The 22,339-nt window shown below is 34.4% G+C and overlaps 2 protein-coding genes across 5 annotated transcripts; one reads left to right on the forward strand and one right to left on the reverse strand.

Annotated features, from left to right (window-relative positions):
• The first annotated feature begins 801 nt into the window (after positions 1–801).
• On the forward strand, positions 802–5,382 carry LOC121982098 (putative disease resistance RPP13-like protein 1). 3 transcript variants are annotated; one of them, XM_042535004.1, is made up of 3 exons: positions 802–1,252; positions 1,379–4,284; positions 4,826–5,382. In XM_042535004.1, exons 1-2 carry the CDS (start codon positions 854–856, stop codon positions 4,274–4,276), a joined length of 3,297 nt encoding a protein of 1,098 aa, XP_042390938.1. In that variant the 5' UTR covers positions 802–853; the 3' UTR covers positions 4,277–4,284; positions 4,826–5,382. The 3 variants fall into 3 exon arrangements, with proteins under 3 accessions (XP_042390938.1, XP_042390937.1, XP_042390936.1); XM_042535003.1 differs by having other exon boundaries at positions 803–1,252; positions 4,861–5,381; XM_042535002.1 differs by having other exon boundaries at positions 804–1,252; positions 4,858–5,380.
• A 624-nt stretch (positions 5,383–6,006) lies between these two features.
• Positions 6,007–14,598, reverse strand: LOC121982099 (transcription factor TGA2.3-like). 2 transcript variants are annotated; one of them, XM_042535006.1, is made up of 10 exons: positions 14,013–14,598; positions 11,070–11,096; positions 10,788–10,974; positions 9,886–9,963; positions 9,733–9,792; positions 9,354–9,431; positions 9,196–9,247; positions 7,711–7,982; positions 6,698–6,943; positions 6,007–6,521 (listed from the first exon to the last, which is right to left on the reverse strand). In XM_042535006.1, the coding sequence occupies exons 3-10, from the start codon at positions 10,851–10,853 to the stop codon at positions 6,375–6,377; spliced, it is 999 nt and encodes a 332-aa protein (XP_042390940.1). In that variant the 5' UTR covers positions 10,854–10,974; positions 11,070–11,096; positions 14,013–14,598; the 3' UTR covers positions 6,007–6,374. The 2 variants fall into 2 exon arrangements, with proteins under 2 accessions (XP_042390940.1, XP_042390939.1); XM_042535005.1 differs by having other exon boundaries at positions 10,788–10,971; positions 14,013–14,597.
• Between the last annotated feature and the right edge of the window lie 7,741 nt (positions 14,599–22,339).

The following is a 22,339-nucleotide window of genomic DNA, read 5'->3' on the forward strand; positions in this document are numbered from 1 at the left end:
GTTACATTAATATCACATCAAAAATATAAAAATTTACTATTAAAAAAATAGTAAATCTTGTTGGCCAGAATCTGATTAGATAGAAATCTCTATCTTCCAATTATAATACATACATGTAATTAATATATAAATATGATATTATTAAAATACTCTTGTACATGCATACATATTTTGACTTACCAGATACATTTAGTATTATCCTAAAATTATATCCCTATAACTTTTTTATTGACCCTATATTATCAACTCATACATCTTTATTTCGAATGATCACTCACCGACATTACTAATTTTGAGAGAAAAAAATAGATTTAAAATTTCACTATTTGAACTTTTTTATTCTAATTTTTTTAATTTCACAAACCTCTTAAAAATCTCGCATTTGAGATGTCGTAGTCTTATAACTTCTGGGATATCCAAATTTACAATAATATTTTTTTCATTCATGGAGCAAATTTATTATGAAAGACTATTAATGAGAATATATATATATCTCTCTCCTTTCAACATGATGATGAAGTTTGTTCATTTGATTAATGACTATTTGCTGTGCAAATGGGCGTGAAGAAATGAGGATAGAAACGAAGGAATTAAAGAAGAGAATGAGTAATGGCAGTGCCTGCGAAAGAAAGTTTGGTGGCAGAGTAAAATAAACAGAAAGAGAGAAATAATAGAGAGCTTTATTTCAAATCGACTAAAGAAGTAAAAAAGCAGAAGCTTTATTACACATCAATCTAAATATAACTCTAAAGAAGAAAAAAAGGATTTAATTACTTTTGCTTATAAAATGACTTGACGCTGCAGGACTGTGTCAAGTGAAGTCAAGTCAACCGAACAACTATATCACGAGGCAATGAAAGACACTGAATCAGATTATATGATCAGTTTGAACACTCCGGAAAGGAAGTACGTACCAGAGGCGAAGCATTGGCAATCTGTCGCAAGTTTCACAATGGGAGATGCGGTGCTATCACCCTTCGTTAGCTACGTGGTGAACAAGGCCCTGATTGAAGCCGAACAGGAGCTGAAGTTGATTGCAGGAGTGAACAAGGAGCTGAGCAAGTTCAGCCAGACGTACGAGACAATACGTGCTGTGCTCGAAGATGCGGAGGAGAAGCAGGTCAAAAACCCGACAGTGCGCGATTGGCTTCGGAATCTGAAAGACGTTTTTTACGAAGCTGACGATTTTCTGGATGAGTTTGCTTTCCAAGCTCTGCGAAGGAAGATGGAGGGTGGAGAGCAAACCAGTCAGGTATTTCTTTCTTTCTTTTATATATTATTACATATAAAATGAAATATAAGAAGATTACGAAGGAAGAATCTATTCGATCAATCAAGCATTATAATTATAATAATTATTTTTTTTGGCATTAATTAGGTATGTGGTGTCTTGTCTTGTTTTGGGTTGAGTCATTTGTCATTCAGTACAAAGGCGGCACATAAGATCAAGGACATCAGGGAGAGATTAGATGGGATCGCTAAGGAGCGTGAGACCCTGCGCCTTCGAGAATTGACTGACACTGGCCGGTTCGAAATTCTCCGTCGGCCACCGACCAGCTCACTGGTAGATGAGTCAACTGTTTTTGGCCGAGAGAAAGATAAGGAGAATGTTATCAAATTATTGCTGTCTGAGGATAATAATAATAATACAACAAGCACTCTTTCAGTCCTTCCAATTCTGGGTCTGGGGGGTCTTGGGAAGTCGACACTTGCTCAGATCATCTACAACGACACGAGGGTGACTGAACATTTTGATCTGAGGATGTGGGTCTTCGTGTCTCAAAATTTCAATAATATCAAACTGACGAATGCGATGGTTGAAGCTGCGACCAAGTCAAAATTTGATCTTACAAATCTGAACATGCTCCAGGAAACTCTAGCAGAAAAATTAAAAGGGAAGAAGTTCTTTCTCGTGCTCGACGACGTCTGGAATGAGAACCGTGTAGTTTGGGAGCAGGCATGCCTTCCCCTGAAAACCGGTCGAAGCGGAAGCAAAGTCGTGGTGACGACCCGAAATCAAAGAGTCGCAGAAATCATGGGCACACAACCCGCTTACCCGTTGAAAAGATTATCAGAAGATGACTGTTGGACCTTGTTTTGCAGGGCTGCTTTTGCGGAAGACGAATTTGCTGATAATGAGAAACTGAAAGCCATTGGGAAAGAAATAGTCTCAAAACTGGATGGTGTCCCATTAGCAGCAAAAACTGTGGGAAGCATGCTGTTTGCAAAATATAATGAGGATGATTGGCAGAAAGTTTTGAACAGTGAATTTTGGGAGCTGCCGGTCAATGAGAATGACATTATGCCTCCTCTCAAATTGAGCTATCAGACACTTCCCTCGCATCTGAAGCAGTGTTTCTCATACTGTTCTATATTTCAAAAAGGCTATGCCTTTGACAAAGAAAAGCTGATCAAAATATGGATGGCGCAGGGATTCCTTCAACAGCAAGGTGAGAAACAGATGGAAGATGTAGGGTCTGAGAACTTCGATGATTTGCTGGGAAGGTCCTTCTTCCACAAAGTCAAGGGCAGCTACAATATGCATGACATGATGCATGCTTTGGCACAATATGTTTCGATCGACGAATGCTTCATAGCACAAGATGGTAGGTTGCAGGGCATTCCGAACAAGGTTCGACATCTTTCACTGACCTCCGAGACTCTGCAGCCAATCTCGTTAGAAGCACTGTTTGGTTTTAGCAACTTGAGAACACTGATCGTGCTGTATGGATTCAATTCCAATCCTGTCCAGGTTCCAACTGATTTATTCATAAAGTTGAAATGCCTCCGCGTGCTAGATTTCAGTAACACTTTCCTAGAAGAATTGCCCGAGAGCATCAGCAACCTGCTGCATCTTCGATATCTAGATCTGTCTGCCACTGCTATTGCTAAATTGCCGGATTCCATTTGCAGACTTTGGAATTTGCAGACCTTGAGACTGAGGGATTGCTTTTCTTTGAAGGGATTGCCGAACGGAATAACAAGCTTAATTAACCTACGGTATCTCGAAGAAGATAGTAGACTGATTTCAAATGTAGTTGGAATCGGAAACTTGACCTCCCTCCGAGAACTGCCATTGTTCAAGGTTCAGAAGGAGATCGGACATAAGATAACAGAATTGAAGGACATGACAGAACTGCGCGGGAGGCTCTGCATTTTGAATCTTGAGAATGTAGCTGATGCTTATGAAGCAAAAGAAGCCAAGTTGAGTAGCAAAAGGCATATACAAGCATTGCAGCTAGAATGGACTGACTATGGTGTACCTGACTGGACTGATGAAAACGTACTCGAATGCCTACAGCCACATGACAACCTCAAGGAGCTCTACATCGAAGGCTACAATGGGACCAGGTTTCCTAGTTGGATAGGAGATCCAATATTCACTTGTCTCACACAAGTGCGATTAGACTACTGCAAATGTATCAACCTGCCACCCCTGGGACAACTGCAATTCCTTAGTCACCTACAAGTACAAGGACTTGACGAGATCAAGCGTGTCGGGAACGAGTTCTACGGGCATGGTAGCAATGCTGGTTTTCCTTCCCTAAAAGCCCTGCACTTTGAAGAGATGCAGCAGTGGTCAGAGTGGTCAGAGGTAAAAAAAAGTCACTTCCCATGCATACGTGAACTGAGTATTGTTCGATGTCCAAAGTTGAAGGGGTTGCCGACCCTTTCATCTCTTTCCTCCATGAATATTTCCAGCTGCTCAAGCCTGAGACAGCTTCCAGTAAACATGACCAGGCTCGAGAGACTGGCGATCCAGCACTGTGAAAATATAGTAGTTCAACCAGAAAGCTACGGGCTTCAGTCGCTCCTTTCTCTTGAGCAATTAGATATTGAGAACTGCCCAAATTTCATGTCCCTAGCAAAGCTAGATGAAGTTCATCTTCCAACTTCTATTCGAAAACTTCGAATCAGTTCGTGCATTGGACCAGAGAATATGATTTTCAAAGAGATAAAATCATTGACATCACTCCAATCTTTGGAAATTTCCGATTGCAGGAATCTGACTAGTCTCCCAGAAGGACTCCATGGCCTTCCATCCCTCGAAAGCTTTTATGTGATTAGGTGCGCCATGGTCGAAGATTTTCCAGAGGAGAGTTTGCCTAAAACCTTGCAATACTTGTCTATAGAAGGCTGTCCGACACTAAGTGAATGCTGCAGAAAGGAGATAGCATTAGACAAGCACATAACAGATCATGTTCCCAACATAATTATTGATGGCCAACGAGTGACAAGGAGGAAGTCAAGCGTTCCAGACCAGACTATTGAGTGACTTTGCCGGTAAGAACCTGACCATCTTCTTGAATTAATTTGATGTTGTTCTTCTATGATTCTTTTCCCATACAACATCTAGATTTCAAAAGGGTTTGTAGATGAGGTTGCTTGGAATGAACAGATGTAGTTCCAATTCAATTAGCCGGCTAATTCAGCGGAAAACTGATAGTTTAATGTACTATTTGATAGTTCATCCCTCACATAACTAGCTGAGTTATTCTATAGTGCAAAGCACCTGATTAACCAATTTGGGTGCTTTGAATAAGGATATATCATCCCCACATTAGTAGCAAAAAAATTTCAGCAAAATGCCAAACAAATTAAGCAGCATATTGCAGGATTCTTGTTTATTGCAATGAGAAATTAAATGCAGACTTAACCAAGGATCATTTGAAAAATAGGATTGAGATATTGAAAACAAATTTCAATTAATGCTATGACTGACCTCTTTTAAAATGCCAATGGAATCCAGTGGAATGTTGGAGAGAAAAAATGAAAAAAGTCTGAAGCTGAAGAGGATGCTGATTTGGTTTATATATTCTTTCAGGATTAAAATAATCTTTTCCCCACTTTCTGCAGCAGGCCAAGCCAAGTATAGGAAAATGGAAGAATTACTCAATCAGTAATTTTGGTAAATTGGGAATGTTATTTGCACAAGATAGGGCTATTGGAGAAAGTGCAAAAGTAGCAGGAGATCAATGAGGCTGTGGGGCTGAGACTGAATCAACAGTATGAGAATATAGACCTAAACAATTGCACACCAGTTCATGTTGTTGTTGATGCAATGGAGTTTGCTCAAGAGGAGAATGGAGGCAAGGTGAGTCAAACAGCTACAAATCAACAAGGTTCAGAAACTGTCGTTTTGAACAATTCAAGGAAGAGAAAGCTTTGAAGCAGTGCAACATCTTGCAATAAATCAATGTAGTTGATCTAATAAAGCTAATGACTGTATTTACACTTTATAAGTTGAATAATTGTTATGAGTAAATCTTTTAAGTTCCTAGTTTTAGTTATGGACAAGTAAATATTTATAAGTTTATATGTCATCTTCTTTGGCTGCTGTTAAATGTTAGCTGCTTTGTATGTAAGATCTTCCTTAGCTACTGTTAGATGTTTAGCTATTAAATATTTTCATTTTTTTTCAAATTGTATCAATTTCCAATATGCTTGCTATAAGATTCTACTATAAGTTGGATGTTATCTGCTATAATCTGTTCGTGGATTCTGATACAGGCTGGATTTTTCTGCTAAAAGTTTTGCTGATTCTGATGTCAAAAATGCTATTTATAAACATTGCAGATTCTAAATTCTAGTTTGATAAATGTTTCTAGAATAAAATCATTTGAAATTAGTATTTTGCGCTTCTATATCTATTCATCTTTATTTATTTATTCTGCCAACTATTTCTGATTTCTTTTTTATAAAAGACACTAAAAATAGTATTGTCTTGACTCTACTACTGTGAAAGTTTGTTCCAAGTATAAAAATTAACCAGCGTGGATTAACACACATGCCAGTAACTGAAATTGGTATGTGTTGATTAAGCATACGAACATGCTCAAGACATTAATAGAATCATTTGTTGCTGTTTAATCGTGTTGTCACCAAAAGAGTAAGGAAAAGAAAATAGCACTGCAAAGACAAAAAAAAAAAAAAAAAAGTAAATAACAAAAGCACGAATTCTAACTACGGCCATGATATCAAGCAGTAGAAGTAAACAACAGTATCTTAGGATCAGCAACAGATCCCGTAAAGAAACTTGTACTGATACATTAATCATGCATACATCAAATGCAAGGAAAATTGTTTCTTGAAGAAACAAGAGAAAAGAAGCGTCATCAAAAAATTCGGATTGATCATTATTTAAATAGCGACTCTTTATAGTTTTGACTAACTAGCACACAAAATAGCAAAACAGAAGGGATTTTTTTATATATTTCACTACGCTACGCTGCTTGAGATGGGCTATGCTCGCTATACATGTTTTGATTTAACTTCATTGATCATCCATCTGTGCATACGGTTGGCGGTAGTAATCCAACTGAAGATAATTTTAGTAGAATCTTGGGCTGGGCGAAGCAAACAAATAGGGTTTCTTATTCCCTAGGCCGAGCAAGCCAAAGGGAGCTCAAGGCACGAAGACGTGAAAAATAATCATTTATGGCCAGAAGTGCTCGAGCAGATTGTCGAGTAGTCAATATCCGATGCATTTGTTGTAAGGTCTGTTGGCGTAGATTGTCAGCCTGAAAAAGTAGCGAGTAAGCACCTAGTGTTACAATAACTATGAGTTGAAGCTCCATAAAACATTCCATATTGAGTTAATAAAATTGCAGAGTGATCGCTACAATAGACTTCCAGCTAGGCCAGACGTGGGCAAATCCTAAAAGCCAATTGCAAAGTCTGAATCGAATAAATTTACCTGGCGAAGAAAATTTTCAAGAGTTCCAAGTTTTCCCATAGCCATAGCCATTTGACCCATGTAATTTGCAACATTTCCTGAGGATCCTGCTGGGCCAAGTGAACCTGCCAATGTTTCTGCCAGGGACTGCTGCAAGGCCTCCATCCCTTGAGAGAGAGCATCCTCAGCCTGTTGCGATGACTGCTGAAGGTTGCATATCCCCATCAATTGCTGCTCTGTTAGAGGTTCCAGTTGGCTTGCAAGTATCTGAAACATTACAATACAGTGAATCAAAACTATAGCGGAAAAAATTTATCCAGAGAGAGTTTCAATTTGGCACAACAAACAGTCCCAACTATTTCAGATCTTTGTTGTGAGGTTGTTGACATAGTTTAGTACTAGTTGTCATGACCTAATGTTTTTTATTTACTTTTTTATAATTTTGAAGTTTCTACTAGATAGGCATATGCTCATCCTTTTTCTTTTTCTTTTTGTGTGTGTAATCCAATATCCAACTCTTCAAATTGACTAATCCTAGAGATGACCGGCTTGGCTCCACCACCTAGGTAAATCCGGAAAGCGCTCGCATCATAAACTCAACGTCGGACATTCACGGTCCATAATCCCACCGTAGGCAAAATGCTTTTTAGATGGGATTCGAACCGTGATGCTCCTATTTGTCACCAAAGCGCCTTACACTGCAAAACCCTCATCCTATTCTTGCTCCACTGCTTCTATTCATTGATCTCAGGATCTATCCAGTACAAATAAATTCTGAGATGGTTAATTAGAACAGTTGGTTTTCAATTATTTTTGATTGATCAAACCCCACAAGTGTACAAAAGCTAGAATTCCATATTTTATCCTTGGTGACAGTGTGAAGGTTCAAATAAACCCTCCATTTTTTCATCCGAGCTTGGAATCTTGATCTGAGTTGCTCCATATTACTCTCATTGATTAGAGCAAATTTGTAGTGGTATATAGGAAATAAGCAATTTAGTGAAGAAAAAAAAAAGGCATACAAAAATGCATACCTTTAGAAGCTCAGATGATCGGAAGCCACCCAGCCACAGGAAACACCTTTCGGCTGGTGTCTTCCACATACCTGATAATATGTGAAAGACATCTGTCTTGGCAGCGATGCCCTTAACCCTAAATATGTCCTCATAGTGTGTCATGACACCATCAACCATAGCACGGAGATCATTTTCACTTGCATGGGCATTAACTGCAGCCCTCAGTTCATTTATCTGCCGGTTATGTTCTTCAAGCCATCGTGCATATTCAACATCAAAAGCTAATGCCCCTGTGGTGATGATTTAACATGCTAATAATCATAGGAAGGACAATAGATCTAAATCTGAACACTGACTATTATACAACTTCAATTTACCATTAACAGTTAATAGCAGTTGGATTCAGTTAAGAGTTTTTGCTAGGAATTAAAAGCTCAAAACTTTTGAGTTGATTACACAAGAGAGTTAATTACAAAAAAATTTAACTTGGCCACCAAAGAACCATTATAGAGTACTGGAAATGTACTCCCTTGATACCAAACAAACAAAAACAAACCAAAAGTCAGAGAACCTGCCAACAAAATAAGAGACTAAATTTGATAATGATACCATTATAGAGTCCCCTCGGATGGGTCTAGTAGCTAGCGCATGAGGTATTGCCACCATAAGGTATGAGATTCGAATCTCGGCGAAGCCGAGGTAAATGCCTCCCTTATGTGCTAGTCACTATTCCAAAGGTTAGTAACCGTCCGTGATTTACCTCCTCCATGTTGGCCGTGGGACGGATTGGTGGGGGCGCTGGGGGCGAGCGTATTCGTCTTTTTTTTTTGCCGCCATAAATAATGATGTTTTGAATTTTTATAAATTGTTTCAATACTACAACCAGCTTAAATGCACCAAGCGAAAAAAGTTCAATCAACAATGCAAGGAAGACTCTGAAACAGTGTTCATCAAAATAAAAGGAGAGGTGTAAATTAGCCGAGGAGATCTGGGGTTGACTATGTTCAAGCTGGTTTATTTTCTTCTCAAGCTTGTTCAAACTTGTTTATTAAAATCCTTATCAAGCTCAACGAACAAAATTGTTGCCCTTATAATTTAGGTAAAATGTTGACCTAATTATGAAAACTTATATTATTTCCATATTTAAACATATTATGAATAATTTAAGAATATAAATTTTATAAGTTATTATATATGTATTCTATTTGAATAAAAAAATAAAAAAATAAATTTAAAATTAATATTTACACAAGTTAATAAATAAATTTATTCATAAATTATACATAAACTATAATGAATTGAGCTCATTAGAATTTAAGTTTATTTGTTTTCTATATTCTTTTACTATTGAACGAAGATAAACAAACTTTATTGAACTAAACACTAAGCTTGTTTATGAACATCCAGTTCATTTAATGTCATAGTATGCTCTTTTCTGATGCACGTTATGGACAAGGTTACTCTATATTATAGTCAATGAAGATGTCATTGGAACGAAAATACCATTCCCACCAGTAGCATGGCCTTGATCTCCTGAGCTAGATATAAAAATACCCTGCAAAAACCATATATTTCAGTCTTATTACATTAACCATGTGCTTGCAGGGAAAAAAACAGCCTCATAGAATTGAGAAAAAGAACTGTCCAAAAAAGAGCATTACCTGCTGGCGAGCTCTTTGGAGCTCCTGCTCCAGTTGAGTAAGCTTCAATCTACTACTCTCTAGTTGTTGTACATAAGCCTAGTAAGTTCCAACAAAGAAGATAGACCAGTAAACAGTTAACAAAAAATATCTGGTCAAAGTTAATTTTAAAACATTTCACAAAAGAAAAATAACAATATGTTCAGCAAATGAAATTTATCACCTTACTTACCATGCATAACAATCAAGGAAGAAAGGGAGGTTAGATATTCTAGAAATATTCATCTAGCTTGAGTTAAGATATAGAACATTATAAATAGGTAAAGGGTATGTAGCATCTGTAGAAGCCCTTAAGAGTGAAGCCAAATTATAGCATCAAATGAGAATATAGATGATACACCTTTTTTCTTAACCTACTCTTTCTGGCAGCTTCACGATTTTGAGCAAGACGACGAAGAGTCTGTGCATTAATTTGAAAAAGGGTTCATAAATTATGTGCACTATTGACTAATTGAAGAGAGAAATAAACTGGAAAATCCAAAAAAACTATCACCTTCTGATCCAACATTTTGTCCTTTGACCTATCACTAGAATCAGATGCTGCCACAGCAGCAAGTTGACGGCATTCTAACTGTAAATCAGAAGAGATATCAAAATCAAAAAGGAATATCAAAAACTTGATAGTTAAAGTAAATTCCTTTTATAATGATACGAGATACATGGATCGTAGCAAGAAAGAGAAAAAAAACATATTCCACTTTTATTGAACAATATACTCAGAAAGGACTCCACATATGGTTCAAACCCTATGAATCTATGATGATTCCAATCAAACTATATAGTTTATCTATGCTGATTGCATTTGCAACACCAAGTGGTCTATTATGGAAACTAGATTAGAAATGTTGATGAGTTCGGTTTAAAATGAGAGGGTGAAGTTACAAATATACTTTATGTACATATTAGTGGATAGGAGGGAAAATTATTATGGGACACATGCATGCTTTGTCTACCCAGGCATTTGATTTCTTTGTTTACCCAAGCATTTGTTTTGTCTACTGTCAAATATATCAAGAACTAGGAAGAGTAAACAAGACTGGGGGAGAACTCTAAGTTGTTTGGAGTAACCACGTCATATATATATATATATATATATATATATATGCAAAATAGAAAATAGAGCCATTTTGTGCTAAGAAAGTTCTTAGGACTTACATGCAGTTTAAACACACATGGACAGATAGGCACTCAACTTATAAGTAGCGTGCAGCAATAGGCCAAAAAAGCAAGAACAAGAACCAAAAGAAGCAGATTACATGAGAATTTCTTAGTTTCCTATCCTTCTATCCAGGAAAAAAATGCACCTATAAAATGTCTGGACAATGCAACATATACCCATAAAGAAAATACTGAAATCTATATTTGAAATCCCTTTTTAACCAAAAAAAGAATTACCCTCTGATCTTTATCATCAGTGTCCACATCCGTGGAGGTATCTGTCCTAGGACTAGCATCTCCCATCACAGATCAAGTTCTCAAAGTGACCAATGTAAAATGTGACTAAATTTTTTTTCTGCCCCTTCTTTTCTAGCAATGACGACTCACTCTAGCAGTTGAAAAGATAATATCATGGAAACACCTGCTAGCAGGAGAAATAAAACTTAAGAGGGTATTCTGTTAACTGAAGAAATTAGCTATACAAACATGAAATAAATGTAACTGTGAAATTATCCTTACCAAGATATCTTGATTGATTGGCCAGATCTGCATAAAAGACAAAATATGACAATGACATAAGTCGAGACTATTTGGTATATACATGTGTTAGTACATAATAAAAACGAGATGTGAGATCATTTTCAGCCTATGAATAAATAAACCACTATTTAGCATCTCAATCTATCTTTCCTATGACCTAACAATTATGTATTGCATGGATAATACTACCCAAGAAATACATTTAAAAATTAAACATACAACAATAGAAAACAGTAATTAATTGGGTAGTAACACATCAATAACAGAAAAAATTAAAACAATAATTTAAATTTACTCAGCAAGAGACTGGATACTTCTTGAGAACATAACAGTCAATAACTCTATAAGGATGTGTTGTACTTACCCTCCGTACTGCTGAGAGAAAGAACATAGATAGCACTAGTGTAAAAGCAAAAGTGGGCATTTGTTCATGAGTAATTAATTATGCATTCTCATGCCAGAAACAAAAATTTCACATATGCCTGTGCTGATTATAGTGTTGGACCAAGAATCTCAACATGCTAATGGAATGCCAACTAGCACTGCGTTAAGGTGAATCTGGTCATAAAAGCCTTGGTTGGGAAAAACTTTTCACCAAGACTGGAACCTCACTTTAGATCATTGATTAAAAAAAGTCCAAATAGTGTTTGTGAGTCCAAGATAAGAACTTCCTGCTCATCTATCCTAAGTAATTTTGTATTAGGTATTTTAATATAACCATGACAATTAATCTTTGTTAAGTTAATGTAGCAGTTAATTAACCAGTTGATAAGGACCAAAATTCTAACATGTACTGTTGCACACTTGCTAACTTATTTCCTTACTGCAGTTCGAAGCCCAAATTGAATCTTTCCGAAAGGAATGTTTAGCATGCAAGGAAGGTGAGAGTAATAATCATCAATAGAAGGTCCTAGCTTCTAAGGCCCTTCTTTTTTTATTTTCTTACCTCCCCACTAGTATTATCCCTTCATTCAATTATGTTTCGTGGCCCCCAAACACATCCCCTCTCCATCTTCTAAGATGGATTCACCACATTGAAGCATCAACATGTTTGGCAAGTAACCTCTTTTGAATGAAATTTAAGTTTTCACCCACATTTCACAAATACAAAATAGTCAGTAATAATAAATATAGAAAACAGTTTTTTTACTTTTTCAAGATGAAGGCTTTAGTATATTTTGTAGAGTCAGTAAATTGGTAGTGCATTTAAAGGGAAGCCCGGTGCACGAAGCTCCCACCATGCAAGGTCCCAGGAAAGAATCCATTGTACGTAGCCTTACCCTGCTTTTATAAAGGATAAATCATTACCGAAAAATAAGAGAATCTTCAACATTTGTCTGAGAACAAAGGATGAGAAGTGAACCAAGCCTCACAAGTGGAAAAGTACAAACAAGTAAATTGGTCAGAACACATCAGGGTTAGTTTGCAGCAATCAATATAATTCAGAATCCTAAAGACTTGTTGAAAGGACAGGTTGGTAAACTTATTTAAGGGCTAACCTGAACAAATCATCTGGTTAACAAGAATGATTTTCAATGACAACAAGACAACAGATGCTATCAAGCAATACCCAACAGGGCCACAATAGGAATGGGATCTTAATATTTGAAGCATCAAGAATCAAGGCCATAAACTTGCTAGAATAACAATGTTGGCTTCTCCCTCTCCCTTTGTAAGCTAGCATTGAACTTGGATTACAGAATTAAGCTTAAGCTGCAACCAAGAAGGTTGACCATGCAACAATCAACAAAAACGCTCAAGATTTAGATTTAGGTAGGTCAAAAGAAATAGCACGATCAGTCAGGCATCTGAAAGTCAAACTCTAGGGCAAAGTATTTTGTATGAACATCATATTCCTCATCTAAGTGCAAAATCAGAAGTAGCAATCATCATTTTTACAATAAGCATTAGTGTGATGACGTGATATGTTAGTTGTCCAACTTCTCATAATATTTTATCAACTCATTCTGTTTCTCCTTCTAGCTTCTTGTACCAAAACAAATAGTTAGAGAAAAACAAAGCAATGAAAGATCAGAACTTTTACATATCTGACAATCTTCTTTAAAGATCAAAGAGATTCAACAAAGGTTGCATCCAATTATGGATTCTGTGAATATTTTTCCAACTTGTACCTTCATAAAACCAAGTAACTGGCTCCAAAAAGTTGGAACTAACATGACTTGATGATGTTGGTCTTTAAAGAACCTATTCTGCATGTTATTAAATTTTATAAATTGGACAAATTAAATGTTTTCTTTTGGAAGCCTGTAGATGATTTTCCAACTTGTTTCATTAAAATGGATAGGCTTTATATTATGGAACTTGTTATTTGGACAACTAAACCTTTTTTATGTTAAATGTTCAATGCAATGGTCAGCTCATCTCCAAAAACAACTTGAATGATCTAAAAATGTTTGCATCATCTTTCATAATATGTAGATGACTGTAGTAAGACAAACTTTCATTAATTTTATCTTTTGTCCTAAAAGACAAAAGATGATCCTTTATCACAACTGTTGATTAAGTAAAAACTGGGTCAGGTTATAAATGTTATATTCTGTCAGTAGCAGCAACAGCTAAAAAAACTTTAACAAGTAAAGTTAGTAAAGTATTAAGAATCTATTTTCCAAAGTTACAAATTTTTGATAGAACATTGATTGTAATTGCTTATTCATGTTCAATACTTACAAAAGTCAGTTTAATAACAAATATCTAATTATTTAAAATGGCTAATAATGAGATACACTCTAAACACGACTGTCAAATGGATTGGAAGGTGCAGTTTCAAAAACAACATCAACTAGTAGATTGGTACTTCAGGTTATGTAGTGACCGACTGAAGATGGCCAAATGCACTCCAGGAGCGATAAATGTATCAAGAAAAAAAAACAATGAAAAAGGATCAGAAGATCGTGCACGTACATGTTTTAAACCACCTTCAACCACCAAAGAAATCGTTGCATCCAAGCCGTATCGGCATCACCTCGTTGCAGCCAAAAAACCAAAAAGGAGGAAAGAACCCCAGAAGAACCACGGAAAATAACGATTTTCCAGCCTCAGAAAGCTTCCATAACCATAGAGACCGTAACCGAAGAGTTCAGAATTCCCAAATCCCACCCTACCAACCTCTCAGAACGGCCGAAGCGAATCTCCCAATAAATACAAAAGCAGTAGTAATCCCTAACTGAGAACGACAGCGCTCCAACTCTTACCCGTACGCTGAAAGCAAGCGTCCAAACGGCACCCGTCCGCCTCCCGATGGGGAGATCGAGGCGGCCAGCAAAACCAAATCCTGCTCTCTCGCGCTCCCGCACCAAACGAGCAACAAAAGCGAGATCTTGTTACTTGCTAGCCGCTGACAAGAGGAAGACCTAACTTACTGTCGAAACCCTTGATTTGGTTGGGGAGGGGCGCCACTCCCACTCCTCTCCTTGACTGCTGCAACTGTTGCTGCTACTTCGATTCCACTCCTCCGATGTCTCTATTTCCTAGGCTGTTACTTCCTCAAATTTAGAAAAGGATTTGGATTTTTATTTTGAAAATTAAGAAAATTTTGTATTGAAAATAATAAGAGAAAATTATATTTGTATCTTTTTTAATTTTAATTTTGTTTAAAATTATTTTACGTTTTTACTCCTGCAATTTAAAATATTTTTTTTAAATTAAAATTTTTCAACGAACAATATATAATTTATGGTTGAAATATAAAAAAATATATGAATCATAAAAAATTAAAATTCATAAATTCAATTTATAACTCATTGTTGAAAAATTTTAATTTAAAAAAAATTGATTGAAATTAAAAAATATTATAAATTATAGAACTAAAAATATAAATTGACTTATAATAAAATTAAAATTGAAAAAAAAAAGTAAAATACATGATTAAAATCGTAATTTTCTCAAAATAATAACGGTAATTTATCAAAGAGCGCATGTAAAGATCTGAATTTATCAAAAGGCGCGTTACTTTAACATTTACCAAAACACGCACCTTTTTAAGTGCATTTCCTATTTTACCCTCATGATAATTTAAGTTTTTCTACCGCTTTTCTCCACTATTTTTTTTGCTTCTTCTCTCTCTTCACTTTTTTTATCGACATGCAGAAAAAAAAATATGAATAACATCAGTCCCCGAATCTTTTAATAACATTTTAATACATTTGAAAAAACAATAAAAAATAATGGACACCATATTTGAAATCCTTGCAACATCAGAAATCCATAGGAACTGAAATGGGTCCAATCGGAGCCTTCTAGGTCCATCAATGGGTTTTGACCGAAACCCACTGATGGACCTATAGAGCTCCGATTGGCCCATTTCAGTTCCTACGGATTTCTGATGTTGCAAGGATTTCAAATATGGTGTCCATTATTTTTTTGACTTTTCATAGATGTTAATATATAAAATCAAAGAATCGGTAAAAAAAGAGCACTTTGGGCTAGGGGTGGGCATCGGCCGGTTTGGTCCGGTTTTACCCTACTACGGTTTTATTTTTTCGATTTCGGTTTTAAAGATTTTTGATCTAAAACCAAACTATTTTATTACGGTTCGGTTCGGTTTTATTGTAATACGGTCCAGTTTATACGGTCGATTATATACGGTTTATACAATGAATTAAATTAATTTTGTGCTACTACAAATATTAGTTTAGAGACAAAGGAAAAGTATCAATTTATTAAAATAATTATGAATTTAAAATAATACTAAAATTTTATTATCCGATGATAATAAGTAAATATAAATATATAATTTGATTATGCTATTATATTATAAATGATTAGAAATTAATCCACTTGTATGATCCAATATCCATAAAAATAATGTTTTAAGTATAATACGGCCGGTTCGGTTTTCTCGATTTTTTGGGAGTCAAAATTGGAAACCGAACCGAATAACCGAATTTTAAAAATCTTAAACCGAAACCGGCCGAAACACCGAAAAACCCGAACAAAAAAAATCGAAAATTTTCGGTTCGGTCGGTTTTTCCGGTTTGAACCGAATTATGTCCACCCCTACTTTGGGCCTGATATGGACTCATATCAGGCCCACGTTGGACCTGATATGATTCCATATCAGGCCCAACGTGGTCCTAGTGTGGATTGAGCAGAGTCCATATCAGGCCCACGTTGGGCCTGATATGATTCCATATCAGGCCCAACATGGGCCTGATATGGAATGAGCTAACTCTGCTCAATCCACACTAGGACCCCAGACACAATCAACCTTGTAGAGTTCTGCATATACAAATGGATTCAACATCTCGACAATGCTCATGACAATAGTTAGGAGAGTCCATAATTGGGTTTGTAGTACAATTCTATACTAATGGGAAGAACCTTTCAAAGATAATTCTGTAGTAGTAGGCTTATTTTGTGGTTGGTGTGTTGTGTGGATATATGTTCTTTGCATTTTGCATCATTTTCTTACACACATGAAGGAATTTTCTAACAATTAGCTCATTCTATATCAGGCCCACGTTGGGCCTGATATGGAATCATATCAGGGCCAACGTGGGCCTGATATGTGTCCATATCAGGCCTAAAGTGGCTTTTTTTACCGATTCTTTGATTTTATATATTAACATCTATGAAAAGTCAAAAAAAAATAATGGACATCATATTTAAAATCCTTGCAACATCAGAAATCCATAGGAACTGAAATGGGTCCAATCGGAGCTCTCTATGTCCATAATGAAAAGTCAAAAAAAATAATGGACACCATATTTGAAATCCTTGCAACATCAGAAATCTATAGGAACTGAAATGGGTCCAATCGGAGCTCTCTAGGTCCATTAGTGAAATCCATCACTTATGGACATAGAGAGCTCCGATTGGACCCATTTCAGTTCCTATAGATTTCTGATGTTGCAAGGATTTCAAATATGGTGTCCATTATTTTTTTTGACTTTTCATAAATGTTAATATATAAAATCAAAGAATCGACAAAAAAAGCCACTTTAGGCCTGATATGGACACATATCAGGCCCACGTTGGGCCTGATATGATTCCATATCAGGCCCAACGTGGGCCTGATATGAAATGAGCTAACTCTGCTCAATCCACAATAGGACCCCTAGGCACAGTCAACCTTGCAGAGTTCTGCACATACAAATGGATTCAACATCTCGACAATGCTCATGACAATAGTTAGGAGAGTCCATAATTGGGTTTGTAGTACAATTCTATATCTGTGGGAAGAACCTTTCAAAGATAATTCTGTAGTAGTAGGCTTCTTTTGTGGTTGGTGTGTTGTGTGGATATATGTTCTTTGCATTTTGCATCATTTTCTTATACATGAAGTAATTTTCCAACAATTAGCTCATTCCATATCATGCCCACGTTGGGCCTGATATGGAATCATATCAAGCCCAACGTGGGCCTGATATGAGTCCATATCAGGCCTAAAGTGGTTTTTTTTGCCGATTCTTTGATTTTATATATTAACATCTATGAAAAGTCAAAAAAATAATGGACACCATATTTGAAATCCTTGCAACATCAGAAATCCATAGGAACTGAAATGGGTCCAATCGGAGCTCTCTAGGTCCATTAGTGGGTTTTGACCGAAACCCACTGATGGACCTAGAGAGCTCCGATTGGACCCATTTCAGTTCCTACAGATTTCTGATGTTGCAAGGATTTCAAATATGGTGTCCATTATTTTTTTTTACTTTTCATATATATAAAATCAAAGAATCGGTAAAAAAGGCCACTTTGTGCCTGATATGGAATGAGCTAACTCTGCTCAATCCACACTAGGACCCCCAGGCACAGTCAACCTTGCAGAGTTCTGCACATACAAATGGATTCAACATCTCGACAATGCTCATGACAATAGTTAGGAGAGTCCATAATTGGGTTTGTAGTACAATTCTATACTTGTGGGAAGAACCTTTCAAAGATAATTCTGTAGTAGTAGGCTTCTTTTGTGGTTGGTGTGTTGTGTGGATATATGTTCTTTGCATTTTGCATCATTTTCTTAGACACCTGAAGCAATTTTCCAACAATTAGCTCACTCCATATCAGGGCCACGTTAGGTTTGATATTATTCCATATCAGACCTAAAGTGACTTTTTTTTTTGCTGATTTTTTGATTTTATATATTAACATCTATGAAAAGTCAAAAAAAAATAATTGACATCATATTTGAAATTCTTGCAACATCAGAAATCCATAGGAATTGAAATGGTTCTAATCGGAGCTCTCTAGATCCATCAGTGGGTTTTGACCGAAACCCACTTATGGATCTAAAGAGCTCCGATTGGACCCATTTTAGTTCCTACGGATTTCTGAAGTTCCAAGGATTTCAAATATGGTGTCCATTATTTTTTTGACTTCTTCAAATGTATTAAAATATTATTAAAAGATTTGGGATTATTGTTATTCATATTTTTTTTCTACACGCCGATACAAAAAAGCAAAGAGAGAGAAGAGAGAGAAAAATAGTGGAAAAAAACGGTAGAAAAAGTTAAATTATCATCAGGGTAAAATAGGAAATGCACTTAAAAAGGTGTGTGTTTTGGTAAATGTTAAAGTAATATGTGTTCTTTTGGTAAATTCAGATTTCTACATGCGCGCTTTTTGATAAATTGTCGAAATAATAATTATGGTGATCTCGCGAAACGGGTGACGCTGGCAAATTAGCAAGCAAATCTGCAGACTTCAGGCGTCGTTTTCTCCCAGCGATTCTTCTGGTTAACTAAGGACAATATTTTTATTTTTATTTTAAATTTAAATTTAATTTAATCAAGTGGATTTTATTAATAAACAAAACTAAAAATAAAAAATGCCAATTTTTTTATTAAATCACCCAAGGAGTACTTTTTAATTTATTATTGAAAAAGAAATTACATTTGATCTATATTTTCTTTAAACCACATGCACCTGACCAAATATTATTACACCTATTTAATTGTATCCTTGCGTTCTCCCCCGTAAGTGATACCAATTAGTTGATTTCAGCCGTGAGTTGATTATGATACTCAACTATTTGAATATTAATCGATTGATAAATAATAATAATTGACTAGTCATGTTCAAACAGAGTTGATAGAGGAATCGACTAATAATGATGAACAGTTGACTGATAAACGAAAACTTAAATATTATAAAAGAAGGATTTAGAAGAGATTTTTCGTTGTCAAACCCTAGGAGTTTTGGAGACAAGTATTACTATATTTTCGGATCTCAGGAGACATTCTAAAACAATCACAAATTACTAAAACAATCACAAATTAAGTACTTCGAAGAAAAGTTCCTTTTATGTAAATTGTTTTATTACAATTTACATTCTTCGTATTGATATCTTAGTTTTGTTTTATTTTTTATTGCTTGTATAACAATAAATATGGTAAGAGATTTCGAAGGAGAGAGTTAGTGATAATTTTAATAGGACGGTAAGCTCTACAGTAGGAATTGAAAGTTCCGAAACACATTAAATTGGTTTGTATTATACTTGCTTTTATTATTGATGTCAACCTTTTGTCGAGAAGCATGACGATTGAACGAACACGATAGAATTGAAGCGAATTGCGAATCCATTCATCCCCTCTTGCGAGGTTAACGGTCCAAACATTTGATGAAACCTATAACGGTATTACATGGGTTAATTTATTTTACGATTTTATAGACGGAGTAATAAATATGAGATTTTGAACCGCGTTAAAGTTGATTTTTTATTATTTTTATTTATCACTAGTTATTTAAGTTTCTGCTAACTAAACCTTGGTGGGTGCTAACACGCAACTATGTTTTTGCACTAAACCTTGGTGGTGTGCTAAAATCATAAATTGTTGGATTGGCCATTAACGTAAGTGCTACATTTAGTTTAATATAGTTATGAGCTTCCATGGTCCCTTTCTAGAAATTTAAAGATATTTTTTATTTTGACACTCAGTTAAATTGTAACATAAATGAAAAGGTTGGAGTTGGGAAAAAAAATTTAAAAAAATTGGCAATGATTTATGAAAAAAAAACTTTTTATGGTAAAAACTAAAATTTATTGGTCTTCTGGAGGACGATATGATTGTCTAAATTTTATAGGATCAAAAGTATTTAGCCAATTGCCCTAAAAGCTGTATATTATTTAAATTTTATTTTGATAAATCTTATGATTTCGCTCCTCTTAAATGGTACAATATCATCCATCTTATAATAAAATATAGATTGATAAATTATGAAAAACATTTTGCTCTACCATAATAGTTCTTTGCATGAGGGGTTTAGACATCCAATAAAATATTTTGTATTCCTGACAATTAATTCTAAGATCTATTAGAATAAATATCTATATAGATATCAACCACGTCAATTCATGATGACAACTCGCTTTTCATAAAAGTATTACTCACTAATGTCCTTATTCCTAAATTATTTTTTAACCTTGCACAAAATTAAATTCTAATTTAAATCAATGTTAAGATGAAAAAAATCATATGACAATTTATTTGAAATAATTGGCAAAAACATTTTTAAAAAACTTATAAAATCATAGAATTTGTAATTATATATTAAATTGGGTTAGGCAATCAGTTTTATTTTTTTTTTTTTGTCTGTTTGTTAGAGCATCCACATCAATTTCTCTATCCAAAATATATAATTTAGGGTAAAAAAATTATTTTATTAAATTTAGATATCCACTTTTTAATACATCATGTATCAGCTTCCCTATTTCTTCTCTCTCCTCTGTAATGTTTAGGGAATGTAATCCATTCCCTAAATTTAGAGAAGTACTGTTCATAAATGTATAATTTAGGGAATCGATAGGGTAGCTGATGTAAAGATTTTTTAACTACTTTATTCAAAATTTAAGATAAAATTTTTAAATAGGGTATATGATGTGATCAAATTTTACTTTTAGTTCGTGAGGATCGAGTCTAGATAATTTATATTTTTAATATTTTATTTTTTATTAATTGCTTCTATATAAGCATTAAATTTAATTATATAAAAATCTTATAAGTTATATTTTATTATTAATTGAAATATTTTAAGCTTTAAATGTAAATATTCTTGTGAGTGTTGTGATCCATTATGACTAAATGTATATGATATTTTAATATATATATATACGAAGTTGTTATCCTGCGCGACGCCACAGTGCGCGACTATACGCGTCGCGCAGGATATCAACGATATCCTGTTTTTTTTTTATTTTTAAATTTATGAATTAAAAAATAATTAAAATATTTTTTTAAAATTTTATTTTTAGGATTCAGGCTTAGGTTATAGTGTTAAAGTTATTTTCTTTTTTAGATTTTACCTCTAGGGTTAGATTTCCCAATTAGGTTATAGTGTTTGGTTTTAAAAAAAAATTAAAATAAAATTAATTTAAGTAGTTATTGAGTATTGTAATATGTTGAGGGGATATATTAATGTATTAGAAATTTATATAAGAAAATATAATTTTTTTAATTGATTTTTTTAATTTAAAATATTAAAAAAATAAAAAAAAACTAACGATCTCCTGCACACGCACAGTCGCACCTATATATATATATATATATATATATATATATATATATATATATATATATATATATATATATATATATATAAAATTTGATTTTATTACCTATAACTTCTATAACATTTTAATAATTTATGATTAATTAAATTCTTATACATAATAAAAATATTCATTTATCCTATTATTTTTTTTAGTTGGCCATTTGACCATTTAATTGATTATTAGTATTTAGTGCATTTATTAAGCATGTATGAATATGTTATGCATATAAGAAAAGTATATTTATTTAAAATGTTATATTTCTAAGTTCACTAATTCAACTAATTCAGTTGATTAAATCAACGATCAAGTAAATTAGACGGTTCAATCTGTAATTCAATTTTCAAACATTGAATAATACATGATCAAATTTTAATTAAAACACAATTAAGTATAAAATACAAATCATATACAATTTATCAGAGATAATAAATCCTCATAACATATATTATCTCAAACATCATAAATCAAATTAAAAAATAAAATAAAATAATTTGAGCAGGTCACCATCCGCCAAGTATAAAAATCTATAAAATTATACAAAATATATGTTCTAATTATAGTTGGTTTAAAACAGGCATGAATCACCATGTACTAATTATATTTTAGCCCAGTGTTCAACCCCCTGCTCTCGATTTACTCTATCCAATTCAGATACGAAGAAGTAGGCTTTCAGATATAGTTTGGATTTGAAAAAAATTCCTATTTCTCTAGATTCGCCAATTAATTTCGTACTAAA

This window comes from Zingiber officinale, chromosome 5A, assembly GCF_018446385.1.
Source record: "Zingiber officinale cultivar Zhangliang chromosome 5A, Zo_v1.1, whole genome shotgun sequence".
Taxonomy (NCBI): Eukaryota; Viridiplantae; Streptophyta; class Magnoliopsida; order Zingiberales; family Zingiberaceae; genus Zingiber; species Zingiber officinale.

Excerpts from the sequence above, each read along its gene's own strand:
- LOC121982098 (XM_042535004.1), top strand. The coding sequence starts at position 854 with ATGAAAGACACTGAATCAGATTATATGATCAGTTTGAACACTCCGGAA. Across the intron at positions 1,253-1,378 it reads GTGGAGAGCAAACCAGTCAG|GTATGTGGTGTCTTGTCTTG; the intron begins GTATTTCTTTCT and ends GGCATTAATTAG.
- LOC121982099 (XM_042535006.1), bottom strand. The coding sequence starts at position 10,853 with ATGGGAGATGCTAGTCCTAGGACAGATACCTCCACGGATGTGGACACT. Across the intron at positions 7,983-9,195 it reads CCATGCTACTGGTGGGAATG|GGGCATTAGCTTTTGATGTT; the intron begins GTATTTTCGTTC and ends TCATCACCACAG. Across the intron at positions 6,944-7,710 it reads GATCATCTGAGCTTCTAAAG|ATACTTGCAAGCCAACTGGA; the intron begins GTATGCATTTTT and ends GTAATGTTTCAG.